The sequence below is a fragment of the Nerophis ophidion genome, linkage group LG02 (assembly GCF_033978795.1).
Source record: "Nerophis ophidion isolate RoL-2023_Sa linkage group LG02, RoL_Noph_v1.0, whole genome shotgun sequence".
Classification (NCBI taxonomy): domain Eukaryota; kingdom Metazoa; phylum Chordata; class Actinopteri; order Syngnathiformes; family Syngnathidae; genus Nerophis; species Nerophis ophidion.
In genome coordinates, this window is record NC_084612.1 from 59,884,802 (window position 1) to 59,911,820 (window position 27,019).

Here is a 27,019-nt window from a genome sequence, read left to right on the forward strand (position 1 = left end):
GGTCGAAGGTTTGAGTATCTGTTTCTATTAGGCCACCCAATCACTCCACAATGTTCCCGTAATAAAATTATGATTAACAACATCAGGGTAATTAAAGTAATCTTTTTTGTTTACATTTTGCTTTGCAGACTCTGTGTTCTATTTCACAGACTGCTGAGTCACTCACACCAAATAAATACATCTATAAAAGGTTCCACATGCCAAAAAAGCTGAAGGTGATAAGCACTTGTAAGAAAAGGGGTATAGGGGTTACCCTTACTGAATTACATTAAAGCTTATTATTTATGGAGCGCAATTCAAGCACAAGGTAAATCAAAGCGCTTTACTGATACATAAAATGATGACATTTAAAATCCTAAATGAAAATAAAATCATCATAAAACCTGGCCTTAGTGTCTATGTTTTGGTTAATGTAATTTAAAATAAGTAAAACATCAATAAAGTATTGGTTTTCTTATTTAGGTTAAGGTTACAAGGAAAACTTCAAACATTGAATTTACCATGAATTGATTAACGTGGACCCCGACTTAAACAAGTTGAAAAACTTATTCGGATGTTACCTTTTAGTAGTCAATTGTACGGAATATGTACTGTACTGTGGAATCTACTAATAAAAGTTTCAATCAATCAATCAATGATGTTAAATTCATAAAATCACAAGTTGATTCAATGTCATTGAAAAAAATAAGCTTCAAAACATATAAACTTTTCCCGCTATTCTCTGAAAAGCCATTTTAGGCCACAACAGTTGCAAAGAAAGACAACAAAATCCTGGAGGAACTGATATACGGTAGTGTGTATCACATGTAGATAGATAAATATAAATACCGTATTTTCCGGACTATAAGGCACACTTAAAATCCTTTAATTTTCATAAAACTCGACAGTGCGCCTTATGACCCGGTGCGCCAAATTTACGGAATCATTTTGGTGGTGCTTACCGACCTCGAAGCTATTTTATTTGGTAAATGGTGTAATGATAAGTGTGACCAGTAGATGGCAGTCTCACAAGAGATACGTGTAGACTGTAATATGATGGCAATATGACTCAAGTAAACAATATCAACATTTTATATTTTCCATTGAAAATATAGAATATTACACGCGGCGCACAAAAATCTATCAAAATGTTGTAGTACTACTTTGGTAAGCTACAAAACCGCACCGCTCGATGGATTGTACTGTGCTTCAACATACGAGTAATATTATGGTGTGTGTATAAGGTAAGACATTATGTGACATTTTGTTTCGCAATAATATGCAAAAGCAACTTTTCTTACCTTCTGGTACCTGCTGATCTGTATTTGGGATCTGCATAAGTCCTGAAAAATTGCGCCCGTCCGCCTTTGTAGTCACCTTAGTCATAAGCTTCTTCTTTTTCTCTACTTTCTTGTTATGGGACATTCATCCTGTTGCTATTTCTAATATAAAGTAGTGTAAAGTTCTTACTTATATCTGTCGGTAAACTCGCCATGAAAGTACTAAAACATACCGGTGTAGTGAGTTTACATTATTCACCCAAGGAACTTTAGTTATTAGAGAGTTCCGGTCGGACATTTTTTGACGGGACACATCTCCTGTGTTGTTGCACTAGTGAGCCACGTATGAGGAGATGCTGCTCCGTTATTGATTGAAGTAAAGTCTGAATCTCATTAAAAAAGTTAGCACCATATTTTGACACTTCTTCCACTCCCGTCCTTGCACGCTACACCGCTACAACAAGGTGCCAAAGGTGAGCCACCTAAATAAGACCGCCCACAAAACTGCGGATCCTGAAGCATCTAGGCAACATTTTGACCAAAGAACCACCATTACATGTTATGTAGACCACAAGGAATTATTTTACATTTAGAAAAAAATAATAAAATATGACCCTTTTAATGCGGTGCGCCTTTTGTATGAAAAAGACCTGATTACACCCGCTCATCGGCAGTGCGTCTTATAATCCGGTGCGCCCTATAGTTCGGAAAATGCGGTGCAGTACTGTATACATTTTAGATGTCTCATAATTCTAATATAAATTCTTGGTCATTCTAAACATGTAACCTGAAAATTTTGAAAGGAGTCTAAAAAATATAAAATGGTTTTACATTGAATGTTGTGTACTTGTTCTCAGGTTGGATCAACGCAATACTGACGCCGGTTGACTGCTTGGCATTCTCTGGCCATTTTGTCCACAACCTGAGTGTCGAGATGCAAATGAGGTTTCTAATTCATGTTATATTGTTATATTAAAGAGGAGGGGTTTATTTGTGTGACAACATTTAAATACTGTAAAAGAAAGCCACAGGAAAATCATATTAAAACATTAAATAATTTGCAGGCCCCAAGCAGTCCTTTCATATTGTGCTGGAGTTGGGCAACTATTAGTGTTTGTCATGTCAAAGATTAACAAACAGCGTGTTACGATATCACATGGTGGCTGTTGGCGTGACCCCAGGTTTCAGAGAGGGTAGGCGACGTGCAGGTGAATTAATTATTCACTAGTTTGTTCCCCTGTACATTTCTTACCTTCACTGCATCCTGCTCTTTGGTCAAGGTAGTAGGCCACAAATTGTTATTATTTTATATTTATTATTTGCCTTTATGATTACAGTATTCGCTTTGAGCACATATAAACCCTCTATATAATTCCACTTTGCTCATATTTCGTCTGATGACATTTTGACAATGCACATTTGAGTTTTGACGAATTCTTCCCGCCGACTTTCTTTAGAGCGTACGAAATTGAGAAGCGGCTCAAGGTGAAAACACTCAACCCCTTCCCCAACTTTGAGACCGCATGCTGGTATGTGGGACGCCATCTCCTTGAGCGATTCAAAGGTGAACACTTGATGTTAAAAAAAAAAAAGCCATGTCGTATTTCTCTGTACAACCAGTGTTTTTTTTCAAGTATGGCAGCTATTACATTACAGTGGAAAATTCACAAAAGCGGAAAAAAACAGTCAAAAATGTGTGACAGCTGCGGCCTGCACCCTTCCAACAGATGCTCGCGTATTATTGCAGTCATTTAAGCAATGAATTGCAGAGTTCACAGATCATACTTCAAAAGGTTTGGCCGAACAAGAATCACTTGCTCCATTAGAAAATTAAACACCACTCAGTTGTTTATAGTTCCAGCATTTTATCCATGCATGTGTGTGTTTTGCACACTCTTTCAGACCCACAAGGCCTTGTCATTAATAGAACATTAGTTTGTGAGCTTTCTAAGTGCAAGGGAAAGACTCCTAATGTTTTCAGAAATTCACATGGCGAGGAGGCTATTTTTTGAAACACTGGTTTTGGTATTAGCAACTTGAAGAAGAAATCCACACTTGAATGGCATTCTTAGGATTTCACTCAAAGTCAGTCAGACAGTCAGAAATACTTTGAGGCGGTCATAGCTCGGTTGGTAGAGCGGCCGTGCCAGCAACTTGAGGGTTCCAGGTTCGATTCCCTTCCGTCGCCATCCTAGTCTCTGCCATTGTGTCCTTGGGCAAGACACTTCACCCACGTGCTCCCAGTGCCACCCACACTGGTTTAAATGTAACTTAGATATTGGGTTTCACTCTGTAAAGCGCTTTGAGTCACTAGAGAAAAGCGCTATATAAGTATAAATTCACTTCACTTTATTAATCCCCAAGGGGAAATTAAGATTTTCAGCACAATCCCATTCAAGATCAGACAAACATTACAGGGAGACAGAACAGGATCGTTGACGGATTTGCCAACTTCCGGCGCCCCTTCCAAAAAAGGTGAAATACAGGTAATCGGTCGAAGCCTGGGCCCCTGGATTGGGGGTCGATACTGAGGCCAAGGGAAAAATCAACTCATAGCTATAGCACACATCCCTCTTTCATGTGTGTAAGAGGGAAACATCAAAGGACATTAAAGACATTAAAAGAGCAGAGCTGATGCAACCAGCCACTTCCACATACAGCCATGAATAAAAAGTAAAAGAAACATATACACTTTGATGGCCTCTGCGGTGTTCCATGCCATCGTATGCTGGGGTGGAGGCAGCATGGCCAGAGACAGGAGCAGACCCAACAAAGCAACCAAGAGAGCCGACTCCACTCTCGGCCGCCCACTAACTCAGCCAGTGTCCAGTCCGCATGGATGAGTGAGGATGCGTCTAAGGAGACTGAAACGTCCTATACCTGCTCATTCAGCCAAAACACTGTGAAGCTGGTCTGTCCCGGCGCTCAGCGCCAGCTCCACAGCCCTGTCTCTTCATCCACATCTCCTCCACATCTCCTCCAGTCTCTCCGAACGGACTCTGGTGTGGCAGAGACCCAGCAGCTGGTCTCCATGGCCAAAAGGTTCCCGGGAGGCAGATCCAGAGTCCACAAAAAAGCACAGCAGAAGTCACGAAAGTGCCACCCCTTGTCACACTATATATATATATATATATATATATATATATATATATATATATATATTAAACAAGAGGGAAACACAGAGCAGGGCTTTGGTTCATGCATTTCGGCATTGGACATCTGGCATTTTGACTGACGAGTCTGTCCAAAAAAAAAACTAAAATCAATTTTTGTGGACAAATATACAGAGCACATATTCAGTATATGACTTAAACCCAGTTTCCAGTTGAGAACAGAAGAGGTAAATAAGTTCAAATGGATGCCACGGTAACATTTTGCATTTCAATCCATCAATCAATCAATCAATTAATGTTAATTGTTACAGCCTTTAATCACAATTGTCTCCAAGCCCTGCACAAGCCACAAGGACATCCTCAGCTCAGATCCAATATCCGGGCAAGGTAAAACGCAACCCAATGGGATACAATGAGAAACCTTGGAGGTGACCGCAGATGTAGGGGACACCCACAATCTAGAGTACGGAGTACTCCATTGCATCCGGTCACCCACATCTGCGGTCCTCTCCAAGGTTTCTCATAGTCATTCACATTGACAACCTACTGGGTTGTGTGTTTTTCCTTGCCCTTATGTGGGTTCTGAACCGAGGTTGTCGTTGTGGCTTGTGCAGCCCTTTGAGACAGGGCTATATAAATAAACATTGATTGATTGATTGATACTGGAGCTGGAATAGAAAACGTTCTACAGCTCGCAGACTTTTTTGGGGCTGTAGGAATCGCTACTAAGCCGGAGTTCTTAGAACGCAGTTTTCTCAAAGTGAACAATCAATTATTCAGTTCAACAGCAGAAACATATTCGCAAATTTAAAAATCATCCCAATATTTGAGCCAATTATTTCGATGACATCACACTTTCATAAACATGCATTGATACTAAGAAAGGGATTCATTTTGAACTGAAGTGCATCAACAGATGACCAAATGTGCGGGAAACATCACATTGTAAAAGTGGTTTACCTTTTTTTTTCCCACTTTGCTTTCCTCACTGAATAAGATGTCTATTAATACACAAATTCTTTAATCAATTTGCTGTCTGGATTAGAAAATGGTAAACCTAATTACTATGAGTGACATTGGATAAAGAGAGGAAGTATGAAATAACATCTGCTTTTATGATTAAAAGAAATATTGTTTAGGCAGTACCCTGAATTATAAGATAATTGTGTTTGTTTTTTATTCCTGGGTTTATACTTTTAACATTTAAACACAGGAAGTGAGAAAATGACTAGCTGCGCGTCTTCCTTCTTTCTTTTCAGACGTGTTGAATTGTCACAATATACAAACTCCAACACCAGTGAAGTTGGCACGTTGTGTAAATGGTAAATAAAACAGAATACAATGATTTGCACATCCTTTTCAACTTATATTCAATTGAATAGACTGCAAAGACAAGATATTTAATGTTCCAACTTAGAAACTTATTTTTTTTTTGCAAATATTTTTTAACTTAGAATTTAATGGCAGCAACACATCGCAAAAAAGTTGCCACAGGGGCATTTTTACCACTGTGTTACACGGCCTTTCCTTTTAACAACACCCAGTAAACGTTTGGGAACCGAGGAGACCAATTCTTTAAGCTTTTCAGGCGGAATTCATTCCCATTCTTGCTTGATGTACAGCTTAAGTTGTTCAACAGTCCGGGGTCTCCGTTGTCATATTTGACACTTCATATTGCGCCACACATTTTTAATGGGAGACAGGTCTGATGTCGCTTTTTGATGCAGTACCGCCTGAGGGGTCAAAGGTCCCTAATATCATCGCTTACGTGCAGTGATTTCTCCAGATTCTTTGAACCTTTTGATGATATTACGGACCGTAGATGGTGAAATCCCTAAATTCCTTGCAATAGCTGGTTGAGAAATGTTCTTAAACTGTTGGACAATTTGCTCACGCATTTGTTGACAAAGTGGTGACCCTCGCCCCATCCTTGTGTGTGAATGACTGAGCTGCTTTTATACCCAATCATGGCACCCACTTGGTCCCAATTAGCCTGCTTACCTGTGGGATGTTCCAAATAAGTGTTTGATGAGCATTCCACAACTTTCTGAGGTTTTTTTTGCCACTTGTACCACCTTTGTTGAACATGTTACAGGCAGCAAATTTCAAATGAGCTAATATTTGCAAAAAATAACAGTTTACCAGTTCGAACTTTAAGTATCTTGTCTTTGCAGCCTATTCAATTGAATATAGGTTGAAAATGATTTGCAAATCATTCTATTCTGTTTTTATTTACCATTTACACAACGTGCAAACGTCACTGGTTTTGGGTTTTGTAATATGATGTTCATTATTGTATTGTGTTAACGTGCGACATAAAAATGATCATTTTTAGGTTTAATTGTTTTAATGTTCGTTTATTTATGTGTTTATCTATGTGTTTTACAATGTATTCCTGTCATATTTATACACATACTCTATATCTTTGGTGATTTTGTCATTTTTATTTATATTTTGTTTGTCAAACTGTGTACGTGTAAGACAAGGCGGCCAGAAAAATGAAAACACCAACATTTTCAGTTAAATATGAACTTGTGCCTGACTTCCTATAGTCGTCGAACAGTCATTATTAACTTCAATTGGACTTTTGTGCAGGTTTACATAAAGCAAATAAACAGCCTGCGCCGTACCTGATCCATGGGGCAAAAATCATCAATGGAGCCTTCAGGTCATGGACTAAAAAACAGGTATGGAGACATGTTTCTGCAGCATTATACTGTATCCACGTATTGACAAAGGATTGTTTTTTCCTCCCACTTGTCAGGCTCTCTTAGAACATGAAGATGAGCTTCCAGAGAACATGAAACCGTCGCAGCTCATTAAGGATCTTGCCAGAGAGATTAGACTGTCAGAGGTATTATATTTTGGTACAAATATTAAAAGAAATATATATATATATATTAATATTTAAAAAGATACTCAAGCTTGATATGAAGTGTATGGTAAACAGTATTTATACAGTGCTGGTATTTTTGCTTACAAGTTAATTTGATCCTGTGATGCAGCTTGTAACCTTAAATACTATATCAAAACAACATTCCCCAATGAAAGGAATTAAAATCAGTTTATTCTTAGCTTGCCAAAACAGCCCAATTTAGCATGTAACATGCCTTTCAAAAAACACAAAACTTCCAGATCAAGGGTTCTTAACCTTTTTGACCTCAGAGCCCAACTTTTCCAATATTAACACTGAATTAGTAATCTTACAGTAGTACTCTTAATTTTAATCATACAATCCAACCTATTAATAGTTTTCCAACCTTGTCAAATGATGTGAAAGCATGTGTTAATCCCAAAGATTATTATCAAGACTTAGGTCAGGCTGACTACAAAAATAAATACTAATCAATAAGGGTGTAACAGTACACAAAAATGTTGGTTCGGTACGTGCCTCGGTTTAGAGGTCACAGTTCGGTTCATTTTCGGTACAGTAAGAAAACAACAAAATATAAATTTTTTGGTCATTTATTTACCAAATTTGTAAACAATGGCTTGATCCTTTTAACATTGGGAACACTATAATAATTCTGCCCACGTTAAACTGCCTCAAGTTGTTGCTTAGATGAAATAAAATGACACAACTTTTCTTCTACATATAAAAAGTGTAACATTAAACAGTTTCAAGTCAACTCATCATGCTTAATTTGTTACAGCATTGGGGATGCCTGTTGTTGAATTTTTATTATGTAAATGTTATATTTGTATCAACATGTGATAGCAGGGACCCTGCCATTCAAAACTAGGCTGCTACATTACTAATGATTAATGTAACTATAGCTGAAAAATAGTACAATAGCAATAGGAGAGACTATTCATCCCTAAACACCATGGAGTACATGTAGACTTTATGATGCACTTACATTATTATATACACTATCACAGACAGAAACTCTTCATTTAACATAATATCCTTTTTTGCTGCTTCAATACACCTCAATCAACACTGTCCGTAACACACACGCACGCACACACAAACACACACACACCGCAAAATGAGCTAACGTTACGCTAAAAGCTAACTAACCTTCACCTAAAGCCAGGACTGCGAGTGAGCTGAGCTGAGTTTGTTTCCAGAAGGTCAACGGGCTCATAGTGATGTTTAGAAAGTAGTTGACTTGGAAGTGTTGAGTATAATTTGGGGAGAGTCCGTTGCTTTCCTGCTAAACGCCTATCTGCTCGACGCTGAAGCGCTGACGACATGTGCTCTGAATACGCACTGCTGATTGGCTTGTTATCGCTACTGTTGTAACCAATCAGATGGTTGTGTGGGAGGGACAATGCAGGGTGCTGGGCAGGAGACAGAGGCAGAACAGAGCGGAGCAGCTTGTTAAGACTTTAGCATAGGCGGCTACTTCATATGTTCGTGTGGAACTGGTTCGGTACTCCTCCGCACCGAACCGGAACCCCCGTACTTAAACGGTTCAATACCAAGTATGTTTTGCATTCACTTATGTGTGTGTAAAAGTCGCATATATTATGTAATTGGGCCGGCATACTGTTTGAGTGGAGGAAAAGCCGACGTGACGACAGGTTGTAGAGGACACTAAAGGCAGTGCCTTTAAGGCACGCCCCCAATATTGTTGTCCGGGTGGAAATCGGGAGAAATTTGGGAAAATGGTTCCCCCGGGAGATTTTTTTGGGAGGGGCACTGAAATTCGGGAGTCTCCCGGGAAAATCGGTAGGGTTGGCAAGTATGCTTATACCACTTTAGACCTAATTTTTCCTTTAAAGAAAATTCTCCTCTGTTTATTTGATGTTGCCATTTCTGCCACAAGTGGTGAAAAAGTGTATTACAACATAGTCCTGCTATACCAGGGGTGTCAAAACTCATTTTAGCTCAGGGGCCGCATGGAGGAAAATCGGTGCACACGCGGGCCGGACTATTAAAATCATGGCATTAAAACTAAAAAATAGAGACAATGTCAATTGTTGTCTTACTTTGGCCAAAAATAGAACAAAGACATTCTGAAAATATTACAATAAATCTATTGATAAAAATACCGGCAGCGGGAACGTTTCGATCCATGAAGGAAAGAAGAAAGTTAATTAATATGTATAACTAAATACATTTACATGTGCATAAACAATTGTTTTCTCTTGTAAAAATATTTTAATGAATTAGGTAATGTTTATGAAAACCTTCTTCCAAAACACAATATAGAATGTGAGATATAACAAGATAATGCATACATTTATCATTTGTTTTCAAAACGCTTACACAAAACAGGGACAACATTTGAATGACTTGATGTGGCCCATGTTACCAAAATGTATTTTGGTACCAGTACTATTGGTATTGGGACAACACTGTTGTTAACAGTATATTCATTGTGCATATGTCCATACTTTTAGAACAGGCTATATATTCATTCCATTGCAGATGCTCCAGTATTCATCAACAGGTAGTTTGTCCTCCAAATTCACCGTAAAAAGTAAATAAAACACATATGACAGTATAACCTAACTAAATACATAAATATGACATGCACAGCGTGTAAGCCTTACAAAATGTCATAAAATGAAGATACATGTAATATGAGTTGATTAACGTGGACTCCGACTTAAACAAGTTGAAAAACTTATTCGGGTGTTACCATTTAGTGGTCAATTGTACAGAATATGTACTGTACTGTGCAATCTACTACAAAAAGTCTCATTCAATCAATCAATGAATTAGTTTACCTCGTTAGCTGCATGCTGTATGAAGGAATTAAACAGCTGAAAAGTTTGTTTTCTCTTCTGGGTGTAATTTGCAACAATGAGTGATAGCAGTGCAACAATACTTCCGGTAAACGTCATTTCAAAATAAAAGCATCTTTAAACTTCAAAATAATACCACACATTTGACGTATATATATCACAACTCTTAATAATGAAATACATGTATATATGAAACAATTACAATGATAGGCTGGCTTAAATTGGTTGACAAATGTGGAAAAATTATACTAGTTTCAGTGGGAATAATGTAGCCAGAAACTGTGTGTGTATGTGTGTGTGGGGCGGGGAGGGGATCCGGGTATAGTTGTCCGAAATTAGCGGGTTGTTTTTTTGTTTGAATAGTTTTAATTGATTATTGACTTTGAAATCATCATTTTCCCAGAATTGGTTCAAGTAAATATAATTGTGTGTCTGCTCTCTTGTCATTTCTAGAATGCAACAAAAGCCATTAAATGTGAACCCGATTTTAAACTGCCAGTAGATGAGCCACTATCCCCCCATTCTGACCCCGAAGAGCCGGTCTCGCCGGCCGAGGTCCCCTCACCAAGCAGCGACATAGCCAGAAAGAAAGCTTCCAAACCTCCGAAACCTCCGAGGCCACCAAGCCTCTTAAAGATGCCCAAGGCTCCTAAACCTCCCAAAATGTCCAAGGTCAAAGATGGAGGTAAAAAGAAAATCAAAAATCTCAAAGATTCACCACCTCCACCTAAACCCTCCAGTTTCGCAGCTTTGGAGTCCCATGCTAAGGACATCTTGAGTAAGATGGAGCAGCCCAAGAAGGTAAAGGTAAGAAACATTGATGTTGACTACAGTATTTTTCAACACCAAATAGCCTTCCATGCAAGATGCTCCGTGTACGTGTGTGAACAACTGTACTGTATCAACATGACAAATGTCATATTGAACAAGTAGTATGTTGTTTTTCTTCCAGGCTGTGAAGAATATTCTGACTCTGTCAGAAAAGGAAACATTTCAGCAAAATAATGTGGAAAAGTTTGAAATCAGGGAGCAGAACAAAAACAAGACAGAAGCAAAATGGAAGTATAAGGTGAGATTGACTTTCATATTGATGTATGAATCTGTCATATTAATAAATCATATACCATATTTTTCGGACTATAAGTCGCAGTTTTTTTCATAGTTTGGCCAGGGGTGCGACTTATACTCAGGGACGACTTATGTGTGAAATTATTAACACATTACCGTAAAACATCAAATAATATTATTTAGCTCATTCACGTAAGAGACTAGACGCATAAGATTTAATGGGATTTATCGATTACGAGTGACAGATTGTTTGGTAAAAGTATAGCATGTTCTATAATAATAATTAGAATAATACATTTTATTTATAAGGCGCCTTTCGGGGCACTCAAGGACACCGTACAAAATCAAAACAATAAAATCAAATTGGGAAAAAACAACAATAATAACCAACAAAAATACAGAAGAAAAGATGATTACAATGAATAAGCAATAAATAACTCAATCAATCAATCAATCAATCTTTATTTATATAGCCCTAAATCACTAGTGTCTCAGAGGGCTCCACAAACCACAACAAGGAAAACTCACACCCAGTGGGACGTCAATGACAATGATGACCCAGTGGGACGTCGGTGACAATGATGACTATGAGAACTTTGGAGAGGACCACATATGTGGGCGACCCTCTCCCCACCTCTAGGGGACCGAAAGCAATGGATGTCGAGCGGGTCTAACATGATACTGTGAAAGTTCAATTCATAGTGTATCCAACACAGCCGCGAGAGTAAAGCGGATCCAACACAGCAGCGAGAGTCCTGTACACTATATGTTATAGTTATTGGAATAACTCTTACCATAATATGTTACGTTAAAATACCAGACACCTTCTCAGTTGGTTATTTATGCCTCATATAAAGTACACTTATTCAGCCTGTTGTTCAATATTCTTTATTTATTTTAAATTGCCTTTAAAATGTCTGTTCTTGGTGTTGGGTTTTATCAAATAAATTTCGGCAAAAAAGCCATTATCGGACATCTCTACTTTGTGTAGTTCAAGACTTATGGTAATTTGAAAACATCACTGCACATCATAATGGCAGTTACAGATTTGATCTTAAGGATCTCGAAAAATTGTTTGGGAATGTCCACCGGGCCAGATTGAAAAGCTTGACGGGTCGCATGCGGCCCCCTTGGCTTAATTTGCCCAGGTCTGCTTTAATGACAGAAAGGTGTTTTCAATCTCCAGCTTCTCCTTAGTACTATTGTTACACCTGACTCCCGCTAGCCAAAGACTGGACTGTTTTTGTTTACCGAGGAGACATGGGACGCCACAAACGCGTACCGACCCTCACTGTTAATTTGTATCGTGTCACATATCCAAAAAATCAGATAACAAACTTATACAAGTAACAAATTTGAACGATTTCCCCTGTGGATTTGAACAATTTCCCTTGTGGATCATTAAAGTTTGTCTAAGTCTAAAAACGCCGTCACCTGGTTAACAACAACTGCCTGTGATTGCTAAATTGAATCATTCTACCGACAGCTATGTTTTTTCAACTTGGCAAACTTTCTTTTGTACTTTCCAGTCAATATCCATGTTTGTTTGTGACATTTGTCTTTTGGCCTTACAGAACAGTAAACCAGACTCTCTGCTGAAAATGGAAGAGGAGTGCAAATTCGACAGGATGTCACTGCTGGGCAATAAAGACAAAGTCAGCTTCACAATGGCACGCAAGAAAATCCTGGGGTATGTTTGATATGTATGAGTTTTACCTCAAGCACGTCCAGGTCAGTTTCTACCTGATCCACTTACTCTTTGTGTTTGGTTTCCTATTTAGGGTCAAGACACTAAAACCTCAGACTAACACAAGTCATTTTGGGGCATTACAAAACCTAAAAGAGGACAAACCTAAGCCGGTGAGAGATGAGTATGAATACGTCTCAGATGAGGGAGAACTGAAGATTGACGAATTCCCCATCAGACGGAAAAAGAATGCCGTAAAGAGAGATCTCTCCTGTGAGTATTGTGGTATCAAGTCGCCTGTTAGTGTCACTTGAATATTTTACTTTCTTTTTCATTACTAAGAACCGTGTTGTGTCCCAACATGAGTCTTTTGGGTCACTTATATACAGTATGTTAAGTAGGGATGATGTTTGTTAAGAAATGATCAATGTCGATGCCATTATCGAATCCTCTTATCAAACCGATACCTTATCGATTCTCCTATCAAATCCAGATAGGTTACTTGGTTTAGCAAAAACTAACTTTTGGCAGCTTTCATTAATATTTTTCAAGAAAGAAAAAAATATTTATAGATATAAATATTGACTGTTAGTGCCCCTTTAATTGGGCCACCTAAGAAAAATAAATGCAGAAAAAATCCTGCATTCATTTGTATTATTTATTAGACAGACCTGCAAACTCTGGTGTGGTGTAGGCTACAAGATAACGTTGACGTTATCAGACATACAAAAAGGCTAACGTTAACATTACCGTTAGCCACTGACTATGCTTAAGTAACATTAGTCGAGCTAACGTTATCGAGCTGAAAATTTTAATTTCCCCTCGGGGATTATTAAAGTATTTCTGATTCTGATTCTAACATTACTGCAGTCCTGGTTGACATAAGCATACTTGCCAACCCTCCTGGATTTCAGTGACCCTCCCGAAAATCTCCCGTGGCAACCATTATCCGGAATTTCTCCCGATTTCCACCCGGACAACAATATTGGGGGTGTCTATGGTGTCCTGTTTTACCTGAAAAGGAGACTATTATATATGTCTCCATTATCAATATGTTGATCTATAACCTATAAAATAGGCAGGCATGGAGCTATTTGTCAGCGTGTTTTTATTCCTGTTGGCACATTAATACACTGACACACAACATCCGGATTCCCATCATGCATTGCTTCAAAACTACAGCAAGTAGCAATGTCAAAAAACATACAATTAAAGTTCAAGTACCAATGATTGTCACACACATACTAGATGTGGCGAAATTATTCTCTGCATTTGACCCATCACCCTTGATCACCCCCTGGAAGGTGAGGGGAGCAGTGGGCAGCAGCGGTGCCCACGCCTGGGAATCATTTTGGTGATTTAACCCCCAATTCCAACCCTTAATGCTGAGTGCAAAGCAGGAAGGTAACGGGTCCCATTTTTGTAGTCTTTGGTATGACGAAAATAATTTATGGTGATAACAGAGACGAAGCAGAAGAACGAAGAAGAGACATGGCGCCAACGAGTAAGAAGAAGAAGTACGCTTGCAAGTTCCGAAATGATTGGAAAAAATAATATCAGTTCATACAGCACAGCTCGCTGGGGAAGGGGTATGCAGCCTGCAAATTTTGGCAAGTAAGGTTGGCAAGTATGTACATAAGTTATTTTAGCCTAAAGGCTACAAGTGAGCAGATATGGAAAGTAACCGGCAATAGTTAACGTTAGTTACTCACCGGCACTATTACTGGGACTGCAGGTTGAAGCAGAGGAAGAGGGGCGTGCTTCGTCATCTCTGTCGCTGCTTCTCCACGACACCGGTCTGAACATGTTTTAACATGTTGGTTGTACTGCTCCCCTTACAGGAAAGCGAAGCCTGGCAATAGTTGCGGATAGCAGTTTCCTCGTCGTGTTTCTTAGTAAAGTGAAACCATGCCTTGGAGCGTTTTGTCCAGTCCATTGTTGTCGCTGCTTCCGTATCTGCTGCCAAATGACTGAGCTACGCCATTTCCTGTGACGTGCCACAAGACATTTCCTGTGACACGGGATTCGTTTCCAGGGATTCGAATAAAGAACCACATATTTTTCTTTACTATAGTGGCTGTGATAACGGGAACCGTTCCTCAAAAAGGGATTCGAATCCATGGAATCTGTTCTTTTCTTATCGAACAATCGGAAGAACCGGTTTTCGAACATCATCCCTAGTGTTAAGGCACCTCTGTATATTGGTCTTTGATTGTTTTGACACGTCAGTAATGATGCAATTTAACCACGTATTAGAAACAACTGATCTAATGACTGCTTAGGTAATATCAGCGACAAGCCATGAAAAATGATATTGATCTCTTTCCTGATTACAATCATGTTGTTTTGCAGTTTTGTCAGAAATCCGAGAACCAATTCAGCCAGCCAAAAAACCAAAGTTCCAGCCCTTGGTGACAAAGGTATGTAAATGATTGTGATCATTTGAAAATGTGTACACATGGATGTAATGACAGGGCTCAAGTTTAACTGCAGCAATTGCGGAAACTTCCCTCGTCTTTCACCGTAATGTCCAACAAATGTACCAACATTTGCGGCAAGAACATGCCGTGACCGCTCTTGACTTTTTACTTGTTAATGGACGAGAGATGTAACAATAAACGGTGAAATGATCATTCGCGCCAAAATTCCAGACGGTTAGTGGCAGACGGGTTAGTGCGTCTGCCTCACAAAACGAAGGTCCTGCGTGGTCAGGGTTCAATTCCGGGCACGGGATCTTTCTGTTTGGAGTTTGCATGTCCTCCCCGTGACTGCGTGGGTTCCCTCCGGGTACTCCGGCTTCCTCCCACCCCCAAAGACATGCACCTGGGGGATAGGTTGATTGGCAACACTAAATTGGCCCTAGTGTGTGAATGTGAGTGTGAATGTTGTCTGTCTATCTGTGTTGGCCCTGCGATGAGGTGGCGACTTGTCCAGGGTGTACACCGCCTTCCGCCCGATTGTAGCTGAGATAGGCACCAGCGCCCACCGCGACCCCAAAGGGAATAAGCGGTAGAAAATGGATGGATGGATGGTTTGTAATTGTGTTTAATGTATTAATTACAGAAAAAACGTAATTTATTCATGCATTTTCGGCAACACAAAGACAGGCGCATGCACACTAGCGTCGTTTGGCTTGATAATCATGGCCGTCCTACGACACCGACTTTGCTATGTAGATTTCCCCTCGGATTAAATGGAGCCAAGCACTTGTTTTAACATAAATTTTCCTCGCTTCCCGCCGTGTGTTTAAGAGTGCACTGCTGTGTTTAAATGGAGACTGGTGTTGACAATATTGGAGACACTTGTCCCATACTAAAAGTATACAGCGAAGGAGAAAACTATTTGATGTTTTTAAGCAGGCACTGTGTCGTGAACGTTGTCACAACCTGTTTATAAAGTCTTTATTTTGTTTACTGGGATGTTCACTCATATTTTTTTAACTGTATCAGTGTTCAAATAACATTAATACTAGATCAAATGTTTTGTCATATCATTGAATAGAACGCAGACGGTTAAAATTGTGTATTCGATGTGAGAGGTATCACTCCAGGTTTTTTTGTTGTTGGCCAAACTGTTGTACTAAAACACTAGAGAAGAACAAAGCTTGTTTATTAGACTTTATCTTCATTAGTTAAACTGCTTTGTGTTTTATTATAATATTAAAAATTAAACACCAGTTTTTGGGGGTTTTTTTTACATTTTTTTTTTCATGTTACTAAGGTGTTACTTCAAAAATCATTCATGTGACACATCATTTTGTTTTGTTTGTTGTGTTATTGTGAATTGTTAATTACTATATGACATATTTCTGCTCAAACTCGTCATGTATCTGTCCCGATATAGCATCCCCATGTACATATAAATGTACATAACTTAGAAAAAAAAACAAAAAAAAACTTTCTCTATTAAAATGTAAAAACAGAGATAAAGGCATAATGTAATGAAAAAAAGTTGACAAGTTGATGATATTAAAGAATAAAAAAAAACTCATATTTGTCTGTAAATATACGGATAACATGTATCTATAGTCGTTTTATTAGACATTACAAATGACATGATGGTATTACTTTCACACCCTAACCCTGCTTTACTTAATCAGTAATCGAGATTTCAATATCGATAACAATAATCTTAAAGGCCTATTGAAACCCACTACTACCCACCACGCAGTCTGATAGTTTATATATCAATGATGAAATATTAACTTTGCAACACATGCCAATACGGCTTTTTTAGTTAACTAAATTACAATTTTAAATTTCCCGGGAGTTTCATCTTGAAAACGTCGCGTAATGATGACGTGCACGCGAGACGTCACGGGTTTTTAGGAAGTATGAGCGCTGCGCACACACAGAGCTAAATGTTGTCCGCTAACGGCATAATTATACAGTATTTTGGACATCTGTGTTGCTGAATCGTTTGCAATTTGTTCAATTAATATTGGAGAAGTCATAATAGAAAGATGGAGTTGGGAAGCTTTAGCCGTTAGCCACACAAACACACAGTGATTCCTTGTTAAATATTCCCGGAGCTGAAACTTTACTATGGATCAGAGCGCGGTCAAGCAGACATGGATCCCAACCAAATGGCAACAGGTTTCGGTGAGAAAATTGTGGTTAATAAGTCAGTTCTTACCGGAGAAAAGCTGAGCTTGTGCCGTCCATAGCTGCCGTCGACTCCCCTGAGACACTGCGCGTCAAGACACCCGTGGAGACACCCTTCCGACTATCAGGTACTATTTAACTCACTAAAACACTAGCAACACAATAGAAAGATAAGGGATTTCACAGAATAATCCTAGTAAATGTGTTTAAAAACATCGGAATCCGTCCCAATGCAATCGCGTTTTTTTTTTCTTTTCTAGTCCGTCGCTATCAATATCCTCAAACACAAATCTTTCATCCTCGCTCAAATTAATGGGGAAATTGTCGTTTTCTCGGTCCGAATAGCACTTTTTGTTGGAGGCTCCCATTAAAAACAATGTGAATATGTGAGGAGCCCCCACACTTGCGACCTCATCGTCTGCGACTTCCGGTAGAAGCAGGGTTTTTCTCTTAACACCGACAGTTGCGAAATTCATCGTGGATGTTCTCTACTAAATCCTTTCAGCAAAAATATGGCAATATCGCGAAATGATCAAGTATGACACATAGAATGGACCTGCTATCCCCGTTTAAATAAGAAAATCTCATTTCCGTAGGCCTTTAATTATTACTTTGGCCATAATTGGCAGTCCTAGATCTCATACATGAACACTATTCTTTATCTATTTTATAAATATATATTATATCTCCTGCCTCGAAAGAAAATAATGTTTGCCATGGTGCCCTTCTAACTTGCCTTGGTGCCCTAAAACAGTGGTCCCCAACCACCGAAGATTTTTTTATAAAAAAATAAAAATAAAAAATATTTTTTTATTAAATCAACATAAAAAACACGATATACACTTACAATTAGTGCACCAACCAAAAAAACCTCCCTTTTTCATGACAAATTATTAAGCGTTGATCGGTCCACGGATACAAAAAGGTTGGGGACCACTGCCCTAAAATATGAACCCTCCTTTAAGGCAACACTTGCCTTGTCCTTAAAAAATAAAAATTTGAGGCCTGTAGTGAGCAAGCATTATTCATGAATGCTTGCTTGTTTTCTACTTGTGTCCATTTAAATGCTTGTGGTTAAAAGGATCTTCGGGTTTTTTTTTTTTCCAAAATAGGTGTGGTTGAGCTTTTAGCTGATGAATGAATAGCATTTGTTTACTGATACAACCTCCTTGTAGAAGTTACCACAGCAACACAAATGCAAACACTCTGTCCCCTGTACTGGGGTCCGGCTGATTTTTTAAAGTTAAAAGACATAGCTGAGGTATATAAATCGGTGTACTCACACTAGTCCATTCGTACCTAGTCACTCTTACTGAACCTGGAGGGATTACAGGATTATAAATTATTTTAAAAACACTCTAAGTTTCTGAAGGAATCAATAATGTACTATCTAAATGTTGAAATTCGAGTTAAAGATATTTTTGTAGCTTGGTTCATTATGTTATTGACGTTGAGCTGTAGAGTCATGATGGACCCAAAGAAGCTCTGCTTCTTCCTCCTCCTTTACGAACATGTTGGAAAGAGAAACTGGAAATTGTGATGTATCATGTTGTATGCTTGCATGTTCGAAATAAACTCAAACTCAAACTCAAACTCAAAATGCATTCACCCAAGTGACCATTTCAGGCAGGAAAACTTCCAAACAAGTTTATTTTCAAATCCACAATACTAAAAACTGAGAAGGCAAGGATACCTCCAAAACTAGTAGCATATTTGCCTTTTTTAAGTGATCGGCTGATGAGCTGCCAAGCCCAGCAAATCTTTACCACAGCTGTGTCCCAGTTAGAGCTGAGATGATTCATCGAGTAAATTGATGAATTCACTTGGGGAAAAAAAGCATTGCTTTGTACTTTGATGTTTTGATGATTCATTTTGAAGGGGAACCGCACTTTTTTTTTTAAAATGTTGTCATTCGTTCACAATCCTTATGTAAGACAAGAACACATATGTTTTTCTTTTTTTATGCATTCTAACTCATATGCACCCTTGATTTACGAACTTAACCGGTTCTGAGCATGGTTTGTAAAATGAAAAGTTTGTATAGTGAAGCAGAGTTTCCCATAAGATTTATTTTAAAGGGAAACTGCACATTTTTGAAATGTTGTCAATCGTTCACGATCCTTATGTAAGATAATAAAACATGTTTTTCTTTTTTTATGCATTCTAACTCATAAATACAGTGGAACCTTGATTTACAAACTTAATTGGTTCTTCAGCATGGTTTGTAAAACAAAAAGCCTGTATAGTGAAGCAGAGTTTCCCATAAGATTCATTTTAAAGGGAAACTGCACATTTTTGAAATGTTGTCAATCGTTCACAATCCTTATGTACGACAAGAACGCATATGTTTTTCTTTTTTTATCCATTCTAACTCATAAATACAGTGGAACCTTGATTTACAAACTTAATTGGTTCTTCAGCATGGTTTGCAAAACGAAAAACTCGTATAGTGAAGCAGAGTTTCCCATAAGATTCATTTTAAAGAGAAACTGCACATTTTTGAAATGTTGTCAATCGTTCACAATCCTTATGTAAGACAAGAACATATATGTTTTTCTTTTCTTATGCATTCTAACTCATAAATACAATGCAACCTTGATTTATGAACTTAATCGGTTCTTGAGCATGGTTTGTAAAATGAAAAGTTTGTATAGTGAAGCAGAGTTTCCAATAAGATTTATTTTAAAGGGAAACTGCACATTTTTGAAATGTTGTCAATCGTTCACAATCCTTATGTAAGACAATAAAACAGTTTTTTCTTTTTTTATACATTCTAACTGATAAATACAGTGGAACCTTGAATTACAAACTTAATTGGTTCTTCAGCATGGTTTGTAAAACAAAAAACTTGTATAGTGAAGCAGAGTTTCCCATAAGATTCATTTTAAAGAGAAACTGCACATTTTTGAAATGTTGTCAATCGTTCACAATCCTTATGTAAGACGAGAACATATATGTTTTTCTTTTTTTATGCATTCTAACTCATAAATACAATAGAGCCCAACATCTATTTTTTATCTAAACAACACAATAACATTACAGCAAGCTTTTTCCACCCTGAGATCGGTAGGTTGTGAGTTAAAACCCGGCAGAGTCATACCAAAGACTACAAAAATGGGACCCGTTACCTTCCTGCTTTGCACTCAGCATTAAGGGTACGAATTGGGGGTTAAATCACCAAAAATGATTCCCGGGCGCAGCCACCACTGCTGCCCACTGCTCCCCTCACCTCCCAGGGGGTGATCAAGGGTGATGGGGCAAATGCAGAGAATAATTTTGCCACACCTAGTGTGTGTGTGACTGTCATTGGTACTTTAACTTTAAATGTCAACACAAAAGTCTTGTTGGTGCGCTGCAAAACACTTAATAATTTTACCGTATGTCTGGAAATATTTGTGGCATTGTTGAACAATGTGGGAGTTTCAAACTGAAAAACGAGCAGTGGCTTCACGTAGCCGCCGCTAGTATTAGCACAAACTAGCAGTGTAAAGCGATCCTTCATTGGCTTGTGTTCCGGTAATGCCTTCTCTTTCGCTGTCACAAAGGCCCGCATTGGCCTCTTTTTCGGTCTCTTTACAATTAAAGAATTGCTGCAGAACACAGCCCTTTTCTATTATAAAATTCTTGAACTGAAGGTGCCGAAAGCTAGAGGCTAACAAGCTAAAACAGTAGCTCAAGGTGGTTGTCTAGCACAGTGATTTTCAACCACTGTGCCGCAGCACACTAGACATATTGTCTGGCGTGCTGTGGAAAATTAAGCAACTTCACCTAATTGGTCCCAAAAATATTTTTTGCAAATCAATAATCCTAATAATGTGCCATTGTCTAGTGCCTGTGCTGTGTAGAGCCTGGCAGGGTAATCTTGTAATACTCCATATCAGTAGGTGGCAGCAGGTAGTTCATTGCTTTGTAGAAGTCGGAACGCGTCGAGGATGGTTTGTCATGATCCCAATATGCAAAGCACAGCGGGAGACAGCGTGCAGATACAGTTGTGATCAAAATTATTCAACCCCCACACAATTTTGGTGTTTTAGCAAGTTGGACACTTATTCCGTATTTTGTTTATTGTCATATCAAATAAAGATGTGTCAAATAGACAAATGCAACTTAAATTGTAACACTGTAGTGTACAAAATACCAAAAAAGGACATTTTTCTTAATATCTCATTGACAAAATTATTCAACCCCCTAGTTACATGCATCTTTAGTACTTAGTAAAACACCCTTTGGCAGTAATTACATCCTTCAAACGTGATACATAACCGGACACAAGCTTCTTGCAACGATCTACAGGTATTTTAGCCCATTCCTCTTGGGCAAAGGCCTCCAGTTCATTCATATTATTGGGCTTGCGTGCTGCAACTGCCTTCTTCAAGTCCCACCACAGGTTTTCTATAGGATTTAGGTCTGGCGACTGTGAAGGGCACTCCAGAGTCTTCCAGCCCTTCTTTTGCAACCACTCTGATGTTGATTTGGAGGTATGCTTAGGATTGTTGTCCTGTTGGAAGGTCCAACATCTCCCAAGCCGAATTATGCTCCCATCTGTGTCTCTTGGAATGTATAATGTGGGCGGCATGGCGTAGTGGGTAGAGCGGCCGTGCTAGAAACCTGAGGGTTGCAGGTTCGCTTCCCACCTATTGACATCCAAATCGCAGCCATTGTGTCCTTGGGCAGGACACTTCACCCTTTGCCCCCGGTGCCGCTCACACCGGTGAATGAATGATGAATGAATGATTGGTGGTGGTCGGAGGGGCCGTAGGCGCAAACTGGCAGCCACGCTTCCGTCAGTCTACCCCAGGGCAGCTGTGGCTACAGATGTAGCTTACCACCACCACCAGGTGTGAATGAATGATGGGTTCCCACTTCTCTGTGAGCGCTTTGAGTATCTAACAATAGAATAAATGATAAATGGGTTGTACTTCTATAGCGCTTTTCTACCTTCAAGGTACTCAAAGCGCTTTGACACTACTTCCACATTTACCCATTCACACACACATTCATACACTGATGGAGGGAGCTGCCATGCAAGGCGCCAACCAGCACCCATCAGGAGCAAGGGTGAAGTGTCTTGCTCAGGACACAACGGACGTGACGAGGTTGGTTCTAGGTGGGATTTGAACCAGTGACCCTCGGGTTGCGCACGGCCACTCTCCCCACTGCGCCACGCTGTCCCTTAAAAGCGCGATATAAATCTAATCCATTATTATTATTATTATTAATGTCTTTGCTATTTTCTTATATCCATATCCTTTCTTATGAAGATAAATTACCTCTTCTCTTGACTTCTTTGACCACTCCCTGGACTTCACCATGTTGCAAATACACCATTGACCATCTACAAGAAGCTGAGCGTCACTGTCTTTTTCAATCAGTTTAATTGTTGCTCGTTATGGTTCTAATCACATCTACAGGTGTTTTCAACACCTGATTGAAAATACCTTATTCAAATTCTGTTCTTAAGAGTTATGATCTTCAAGGGGTTGAATAATTTTGTCAATGAGATATTAAGGGAAATTACACTGTTTGGTATGTTACAAAATATAACGTTGTAATTCAAGTTGCATTTGTCTATTTAATGCATCTTTATTTGATATGACTATAAACCAAATACGGAATAAATGTCCAACTTGCTAAAACACCAAAATTGTGTGGGGGTTGAATAATTTTGATCACAACTGTAAAAAGGTATGTAACGCTTAAACCAAAAATGAACAAAAGGCAAGTGCCACTAGGAAAAGGCGCTGAAGCTTAGGGATGGCTATGTAAAACAAAAGTAAAACTGTTTTTAACATGTTTCGTGTGTGTTTTATGCACCTTTAATAGAAAAAAAAGTGATATTAATCGAAATCGAATGATGTGAATAAAATTATCGGGACAATATTTTTAGGAATATTAAGCTGTAATAAAAAGATATTGTCGGCAAACAAGGATGGAAAATAACACTTTCAGTTCTTGGCGTGGCAAGAAGAACAGCACTAATTGAAAAGCATCTGCAGACATTCCTCTTTTCTCCGCCATGCTCCAGTAACAAGAGAATCTGGAAAAGAAAGAGAAAAAGAAAGTAGTGGGAAAAGCGCTATACAAGTACAACCCATTTATTTATTTATCATTTAATAAAAAATGTTTTTGACCATTCGAAGATTTCCATGAAAATTCTCAATCTGCTTGTTCCTCATTGCCAATATTTGTTTGCTTGTCACCTATGCATGTACACTTTGTCTGCAACCAGGGTGCTGATTCCTCAGACGAAGAAACGCTGCATATAGACACAGAAGCCAAGCCTGAGACGAAATGTCGCAACTCTAAGGCCAAAAAAAAAGGTGGCAGCGCTGCTGGCATTCTTGACTTGCTGCAGGCCAGCAAGCAAGTGGGCGGGATTGACTACAGCACCAACAGGTAGACTGACCTCACCTGTTCTCACATCTGTCTGTTGCTATACACATGCCCTCATCATGATGCAATGATTATATCTACAAGTCTCCCAAGATAACACAAAGAAACAGAACAATATTTTTGGTCTTACATCTTTGCACTAGTGTTATCCCGATATTAATATTTTGGTACTGGTACCAAAATGTATTTTGATAAATTGTGTTAGATGTAAATATAAACGGAATACAATGATTTGCAAATCCTTTTCAACCCATATTCAATTTAATGCACTTTTTTTTTTTTTTTGCAAATGATAATTAACTTAGAATTTCATGGCTGCAACATGCCAAAGTAGTTGGGAAAGGGCATGTTCACCACTGTGTTACATCACCTTTTCTTTTAACAACACTCAAATGTTTGGAAAGTGAGGAAACTAATTGTTGAAGCTTTGAAAGTGGAATTCTTTACCATTCTTGTTTTATGTAGAGCTTCAGGGGTTCAACTGTCTTGGGTCTTGGCTGTCGTATTTCACGCTTCATAATGCGCCACACATTTTCCATGGGAGACAGGTTTGGACTGCAGACGGGCCAGAAAAGTACCCGCACTCTATTTTATGAAGCCACACTGTTGTAACACATGCTAAATGTGGCTTGGCATTGTCTTGCTGAAATAAGCAGTGGCGTCCATGAAAAAGACGGCACTTAGATGGCAGCATATGTTGTTCCAAAACCTGTATGTACCTTTCAGCATTAATGGTGCCTTCACAGATGTGTAAGTTATGCATCACAAATGCTGGCTTTTGAACTTTGCGTCGATAACAGTCTGGATGGTTCGCTTCCCCTTTGTCGAATATTTCCAAAAACAATTTGAAATGTGGACTCGTCAGACCACAGAACACTTTTCCACTTTGCATTTTTTTGATGATCTCGGGCCCAGAGAAGCCGGCGGCGTTTCTGGATGTTGTTGATAAATGGTTTTCGCTTTGCATAGTACAGCTTTAACTTACACTTACAGATGTAGCGACAAACTGTATTTAGTGACAGTGGTTTTCTGAAGTGTTCCTGAGCCCATGTGGTGATATCCTTTTAGAGATTGATGTCGGTTTTTGATACAGTGCTGGCTGAGGGATCGAAGGTCATGGTCATTCTATGTTAGTTTCCGGGCATGCCGCTTACGTGGAGTCATTTCTCCAGATTCTCTGAACCTTTTGATGATATTATGGACCGTAGATGTTGAAATCCCTAAATTTCTGTCAATTACATACATTTTTCAAGCTGCTGTTTTGAGGCATGATAAAAAAAACAATGCACTTTGTGACTTCAATAATAAATATAGCAGTGCCATGTTGGCATTTTTTTCCATAACTTGAGTTGATTTATTTTGGAAAACCTTGTTACATTGTTTAATGCATCCAGCGGGGCATCACAACAAAATTAGGCATAATGATGTGTTAATTCCTCGACTGTATGTATCGGTATCGGTTGATATCGTAATTGGTAATTAAGAATTGGACAATATCGGATATCGGCAAAAAAGCCATTATCGGTCATCTCTAAATATAACACTTTTTTTTTTGCGGCTCCAGACATATATATTTTTTTTTGGTCCAATATGGCTCTTTAAACATTTTGGGTTGCAAACCCCTACCCTAAACATTGGTAACGTTTTTTTTTCTTTTAAACATTCAACCCCTAGACAACATGACATTCACGGATAGTCCCCACACCAAGAATCTCCTCAAAAACGGGGTCAAATCCAAGTAGAATTGAGCTGTTTGGACGGAATGGCGCACCATACATATACAGTTACGTTCTAAATCCCCTCTTCCACTGATAGATACCTTTCCGCAAAAAGGGGACGTTTCACACGCTCACTTTTCACTCAATGCTGTGAGGCCCGGTTTCCCATACAGGGAGTACAGTAAAACCTACTTCTAGACTAAATCCCATTATAATCCAGGATTTACTGTAATTTATTTTTCAGAAGTGGATTAAAATATTCCCAGACATGTGTAGTCTTGGGCTTCACGGTGGCAGAGGGGTTAGTGCGTCTGCCTCACAATACAAAGGTCCTGGGTTCAAATCCAGGCTCGGGATCTTTTTGTGTGGAGTTTGCATGTCCTCCCCGTGAATGCGTGGGTTCCCTCCGTGTACTCCGGCTTCCTCCCACTTCCAAAGACATGCACCTGGGGATAGGTTGATTGGCAACACTAAATTGGCCCTAGTGTGTGAATGTTGTCTGTCTATCTGTGTTGGCCCTGCCATGAGGTGGCGACTTGTCCAGGGTGTACCCCGCCTTCCGCCCGATTGTAGCTGAGATAGGCGCCAGCGCCCCCCGCGACCCCAAAAGGGAATAAGCGGTAGAAAATGGATGGAATGGATGTGTAGTCTTGAGTTAAATAATCTCATTTTTTGAAGGGAGACTAGCGCTAATTCTGCTATAAAGCAAGATTTAAGTTAAACCTGTCCGTTTGCAGGTTTATTATAAGAGTAAATGCTGTATGCATGATGGAGCATGGTAAATAAGGCCCTTCCATCCATCCATTTTCTACCGCTTATTCTCTTTTTTGGCGCCTATCTCAGCTACAATCGGGCGGAAGGCGGGGTACACCCTGGACAAGTCGCCACCTCATCGCAGGGCCGTGAATAAGGCTGAAAACACTTTTTTTTTTTTTTTTGCTGTGGATGTGTTTTTTATCTGCACTCTCCTTTCATTTTCTACCGCTTGTGCCTCTCAGGGTCACAAGGGGGCTGGAGCCTATCCCAGCCGCACTCGGGCGCAAGTCAGGTTACACCCTGGACAAGTCGCCACCTTATTGTAGGGCCAACACAGAAAGACAGACAAACATTTTGCATTTAATTCAATTAATTTTTGATGATGATGATGATTTTATTTATATTTTGATTTTAGATTCCATAATTTTATGAATCTGTAAAGCGCTTTGAACTGCCTTGCGTATTAATACATATGTTTTAAATATGAATGACTTATATTTGACTACCTAAATGGTGCTAAAAGACCACCAGGACCACAAAGAAGATTATTCACGGACAGAAGTAACCGTCTGTAAAAGTTGGATGATACTGATTCAGTGTTGGCGCTAGGAATTTTCAAAATGGGGTCCCAGGGACCCCATCAAGTCATAAAAATGGGGTCCCACAGTACATTTTTCGGCTCCCACTTTTTTGTAACCGTTTTGAAAACAAATGATAAATG

At 39.1% G+C, this 27,019-nt stretch overlaps 1 protein-coding gene across 2 annotated transcripts in view; it reads left to right on the forward strand.

Annotated features, from left to right (window-relative positions):
• The window catches only part of phf2 (PHD finger protein 2), a 102,551-nt gene that overhangs the window by 52,606 nt on the left and 22,926 nt on the right, over nt 1-27,019 (forward strand). The window contains exons 8-17 of one of the 2 annotated variants that reach the window (XM_061887665.1): nt 2,117-2,204; nt 2,717-2,823; nt 6,968-7,059; nt 7,137-7,226; nt 10,526-10,873; nt 11,025-11,141; nt 12,715-12,830; nt 12,922-13,100; nt 15,180-15,247; nt 23,661-23,827. In XM_061887665.1, the coding sequence (XP_061743649.1) occupies nt 2,117-2,204; nt 2,717-2,823; nt 6,968-7,059; nt 7,137-7,226; nt 10,526-10,873; nt 11,025-11,141; nt 12,715-12,830; nt 12,922-13,100; nt 15,180-15,247; nt 23,661-23,827 (1,372 nt within the window). Of the gene's footprint in view, nt 1-2,116; nt 2,205-2,716; nt 2,824-6,967; nt 7,060-7,136; nt 7,227-10,525; nt 10,880-11,024; nt 11,142-12,714; nt 12,831-12,921; nt 13,101-15,179; nt 15,248-23,660; nt 23,828-27,019 lie in introns of both variants that reach the window. The other variant, XM_061887658.1, reaches the window with a different exon arrangement.